Source organism: Equus quagga, chromosome 10 (assembly GCF_021613505.1).
Source record: "Equus quagga isolate Etosha38 chromosome 10, UCLA_HA_Equagga_1.0, whole genome shotgun sequence".
Lineage (NCBI taxonomy): Eukaryota > Metazoa > Chordata > Mammalia > Perissodactyla > Equidae > Equus > Equus quagga.
The window spans coordinates 103,224,442-103,229,790 of NC_060276.1; the positions used below are offsets into that span (position 1 = coordinate 103,224,442).

At 48.2% G+C, this 5,349-nt stretch overlaps 1 protein-coding gene across 3 annotated transcripts in view; it reads right to left on the reverse strand.

Moving 5' to 3' along the window:
• Positions 1-487: 487 nt before the first annotated feature.
• Positions 488-5,349, reverse strand: part of POLA1 (DNA polymerase alpha 1, catalytic subunit) — a 287,461-nt gene continuing 282,599 nt past the window's right edge. For all 3 annotated transcript variants that reach the window (XM_046673990.1, XM_046673991.1, XM_046673989.1), the window contains exon 37: positions 488-1,652. In XM_046673990.1, coding sequence (XP_046529946.1) covers positions 1,507-1,652 — 146 coding nt within the window. In that variant the 3' untranslated portion in view covers positions 488-1,506. The remainder of the gene's footprint in view (positions 1,653-5,349) is intronic.

Consider the following 5,349-nt stretch of genomic DNA (forward strand, 5'->3'; position numbering starts at 1 on the left):
ACTGACGGGGCCCTAAACCCAAAGTGTTTCTCCTTAGAACCTGTGTATAAGAGAGAGAAGAGAAAGGAGGAGAGGGTGAGGGAGAGAAAAGAGAAGGCAAAGCAAGATAAAAGGCTTTAACAAGTATTTCTTCACTAGGGTCCTCCTGGGTGACCTTTCTCTTGTAGGGTGCCTGTCTCTCGGGAGCCATCAGCCTTGCTCTCCAAAGAGATGCCGCTGGGCTCTTGGCTTAGCTCTCTTGGCCGTCCAAGTCAGCAAAGCACATGAGAAACCATCCTTTATCTCTTCAAGGACCTAAAGTCCACAGAAATTCTCCCAGATGCCACTCGGAACATTCGGACATACACCACGCCAGGCATCTCGGAGCTGAGTTCTGACCAGGCTGAGGTTTGGGAAGGGGATGGCCTCCAGTCATCCTTTACTCCTGGCTGCCCGCTGTGGTCAACTCTTTGCACCTGCAAAGGATTCATGGCAACTGGTTTCCCTTTAGAAAACTTTATTCTGAAGTAAAAAAAGCACAACATATTTTTCTTTTATAAAAACACACAGGTAGATTTAAAAAATACATAGTGTAGTTGTACAAGGGGAAATATATTTTGTTAGTATAATCTTACCAATAATGTAAGAAAGGAAAGACTGCTATATTGAAATACGTTTGGCTTCAGGCGGACAGGGCACCATTCTGAAGAAACGAGAACAGCACCAGGGCCAGTTAACCATCCCTCCCCTCAATTTTCCTGAACACAACACAATGATCCTTGCCCCAACCTCTATACATTTTTAATGAAATGTTAGGATATCAAATTTTTTCAAATGTGCTTTCCTCTTGTAAAAACCTTTACCTGGACTTTCTACTTAAGGAAAAAAAAGGAGTGTGAGTGTAACACACCTGCCCAGTGTGTGTGTGTGCTGGACTTTGTAGCACTTCCATGAACAAGTAAGCTCTGTGTAATCTATTTAGTCAGCACAAGGCTTCTAAACCTCCCCCTCGCTACCTATAGAAAAGAAAAGACTGAAAAGGACAGCCACTCCTGGACCCCGTGGCCGGGAAGCACTTGGGTTCAGACCGGGTTTAATTGGCGTGTGAAAAGGCAAAACGTTAGCCTGGTAGTTAGCCTCTCCTTCTAGGGGCACCTCTGCTGAAGGCCCCGGGGCAAAGCCTGGGGTCACTTGCATTCCAGCCACTCAATCAATTTCTCTCCCCTCACCAGCGCTCCCCTAGAAATCCAGTTGTGACTACAAGTGGCGGCTCTTCAGGTGCTTTGCAAAGGGCCACGGGGTCGTGTTTCAGAGCGGTGTATTGTCATCGGAAGGCTGTTTTCATTTTCTCCGATGCTTGGCAGATTAAATATTTTGCAGCCCCCTTAATAATCCCCCTCCCAAGCCACATCCACACGACTTGAGATGCAGCCCCAAAGGAAAAGTGAGACTGTCAGGGCCCCGGGGGAGGCGTGAGGAGGGTTGCGATTCTTCAAGCAGCCCCCTTGGCCTCGCCTCTTGGGAGCCTCACGACTTCACAGCACAGTCGGCGAAGAGTTTGCTGAGGTTCACTTCCGAGTAGCCACTGCGGGACAAAAACTGCTCTGCGGTGCTCTTGAGTTTTTTGTAGTCCTCACGAACTCTGGGGGTAAGATACTGCGTCTTCAATTTCTCTAAAGAGAAAGAAACATAAAAGGATTACAAGTCTCGGAAGTAGCTTCTTTACAGACCATTCAGTATTCCTCAAGCACCAGAGCAGGGTGTGCATTCTGTCTGCAGCTCCACGTCTCAGAAGGCCTCAAGGTCCTGTCCCTGGCCTACCCCTGAGACCAGTCCCACGCAGGGGGGCAGCTGAGACCCCGAGAGTCCTCTGTGGAAAGCCTTTCCTCCTTTCCCCTGGCTGCCACTTCTCAGCACCTAGCTGACTCCGCGCCCCGGGGGACAGGGCCACCTCTCCTGCTGCGATGTGCAGGTGCACGCCCATGTGCAGCAGACAAGGTGAGCTCCGCTTGCTCGGAGACGCCACTTTCGCAGCGCTGTCGAGCACATGCATGCAACTGCATGCAAAGTACGGATGGGGCAGGAAACACTTTGTCTCAAAGGAAGCCAGAGCCTCCCAGTGCAAACACTCCCCATCAGCTGGGCTTAGTGGGCTTCTTCTAGTCCCTTCCCTCTGTGTCCCTCTGCTACATAAAGCCTCCTCTGCTGGAAGAGGCGAGGGGCAGGCTGCCCAGAGAGCACCTGTCCACTGGCCAAATTTTGTCTTCTTTGTCCACACTGTCTACCTGTGAACTTAGGGTATGCAGAGGCCCCTTCCTCTGCTTCCTGCCCAGCCTTCCGGTTCTGAGAAGGCCCTACCAGCCAGACAGAAGGTCCCTCCTTTCCCTCCCCAGAGTCTGCTGCCTCTACACTTCGTTCTTTTAAAGGAGCAGGAGGGCCGCGTCTGTCCCCAGGTCTCATCAGATCCGTCCCCAGGTCTGATCTTCTGGGGATGAGGGTGATCGCTGGGGGAGCCACCCCTGCCCAGGATGCTCAAGATGATACAGTTTTTGTTCTAAGTTGCTCAGGAACCCTGTGCCCTGTGAGGTGTTTGGAGAGGTCCACTTTTTTTTTTTTTTAAAGATTTTATTTTTTTTCCTTTTTCTCCCCAAAGCCCCCGGGTTCATAGTTGTATATTCTTCGTTGTGGGTCCTTCTAGTTGTGGCATGTGGGATGCTGCCTCAGCGTGGTTTGATGAGCAGTGCCATGTCCGTGCCCAGGATTCGAACCAACGAAACACTGGGCCGCCTGCAGCGGAGCGCGCGAACTTAACCACTCGGCCACGGGGCCAGCCCCGAGAGGTCCACTTTTTTTAACCCCCATTTTATGGCTGAGAGAACTGGGAGGTGAAGTCACTTGCGCCAGGTCACACAGCTGGTCATCCAGGGCGGAGAAATGCAAACCCAGGTAGCAAGCACTGGGGCCCACGCTCAGAGGAGAGGCTCACTTTTGCGTCCCCCTCTGCCTACACCCCGTGTCACTGCTCCCAGATAGAGATAGGCAGGCCCCAGATGCTGGTGTGCCAAGGTGCTGGGGGGAGCGAGGCTGCCGGGCACCCCGGGAACAGGAAGCATCGGGAAGGAGAAGACACGAGGGCAGTGCACAGTGATCACAAGAGAGCCCACTGAGACGACAGAGCAGCACGGGCGTCTACAAGATCCCCGAACACCCAAACTTTGGCTCCAGATTTTTGTCTCTTAGCTACACACTAGCATTTGTTCTCCACAACCTTTTCTAAATTACATCAATTGCCTTTCAAAAAACAACAACAGAAAGTTTTGTAGAGAGGATTTAAATGCCCAAAGGGGGTGGAAAAAGAGGTGGGGGGGCACATCGTTAACTGACTATAGAAAGACACTTTGCAAGTTCTAATTATTGGAGTCTGGGAATATACAACAATGGCCCCAACCAGTGGCGGCCGCCTCCCGGCAGGCCAGAGCCACAGGCTGGCACCCTGTGCATGTGAATGACACAAACGCAGTGCCGACCGGGGAGAGCACATTTACAGAGCAGCGGTAATGCGGAGCAGGGGAGGAAGAGAGAGGGCACAGATCCTGATGTGTTTACCTCCTCTGCTGATGGGATATTGACTTTTCCCACCAGGTTGGTTAGAAAGGGGACTATTTACGCTGCCACACAGCAGAGTTAGAATGACAACCAGCGTCACTTGGTACTCTTCTTCGTAAAAGACAACTGTGACCACCAGCATATCCCATAGCCAGTCAATACAGCCAAGGCACCATTCCACGCCAGTGAGAGATGCAAATAAAAGCTCCCGCTTGCTTCCCCAATGAGAATTTAATCAATAACATATGGAAGATCTTCTAGGAAACAGAACTGCACGAGCTGTCACAGGGCGCGTCAGGGGTAGGGGCTGAGGGGGGAAAAGGGCTCACCCCTTCTTCGTGGCTATTCTCTCCCCGCTTTAGGCACCCAGGCTACCCACGTTAGTTAGGCTTCGCATGAAACCGTTACTCTGTTACCTTTAAGGCTACACCCATCACTTTAGGACTCAAGGGAAAATACCAATGTTAAATGGTGGAAACCAGTTAACGTGGCCAGTAAAACACAATTCCTTCTTCCTGCTCTGTTTTGGGAGTCAGTAAAGAGGCCATGGCCACAGGTGCTGCAGGTCAGGTGCCTGAGGACAACTGTTAAAAGATTCCAAGAGGCCATGAGGCAAGAGGCAGAGATCTGCAGCCATCCCACCCCAGTCCACAGAGATGCCACTGGCCGTGGCTGTTGCTGTCTCAACACCCAGCACAAAAAATCCAAACTTTGTGGAGACAGGCAAGGAAATGCTCTTCCTACACACAAGTGCATCAGCAAAAAATACTCTAATGGACTGAAGTATCACCGGAAATCCCTCATCTTAATACACCAGCAAAGTGAATCTACTTTTCCTGGGAATAATATTTGAGGAACATGTATCTACAGCTTATTTATTCTGGTCCTCTATACGTGCTGATTCCTTAGGGTTATATACTAATTACCAAAAACATCTTGTCCCCAACCGCTATGAAAACAATGAAAAACCAGTTAGCCTAGATATTAATTATTCACACAATATTCTATCAGACAATAAAATGAACTGCTAATTTAAAAGTTGGTTTCTACTGATTAAAATCATGCAAGTTACGGTATTTTCTATACAGGATGAACTAAACCATCATTTGTAGGTTGAACTTGTCTTAAATATTTTATTTAAAAGTCAACTGATCAAATAAAATGTTACAGCTGTTTGAAAAAATGGAATATTCTCCCATCTAAGGAAACCATCTCTACTTCTGGTATTTTATTTCCGTGTCAGTAAACGAAAAATCTCTTTTCAGCTTTACTCTTTGTAAAACCCTTTTTGGACTTAAGGAAAATACTGAACTAGAAACTACAAGGCAAAGACATTTTAACATCGCCTACTGGTTATTTTATTTTAATTAAGGCAGGCTTAGGCACACAGGCAGCAGCCGTCTCTGTTCTGAATGTCTGTTTCATTTATTTCCGTGCAAAGGTATCAAACAACAGTCAGTTATAATTGATTCTGTCAGGTGTTATACAGTCAGTCATAATTGTCTCTGTGTAGAGGTGTGTCAATTTACTATATCTGAATTAAATATTCTGTCAATTATGAAATCAGGTAATAATTTCAGTCAGTTTTTTAATTGCACGGCTTCCCACCATACAGTTCTCAGCTTCCCCACCTTTTCTAATCCATAGCCTCCCTCCCTCGATGCAACATGAGCTTTGCTGAAAGGAGTGGAATGCAGGAAGCTTTAGGAATGTTGAAAGAAAACCTCTTTATGATTTGAAACCATCCAATCTCTAGAGAGCTGT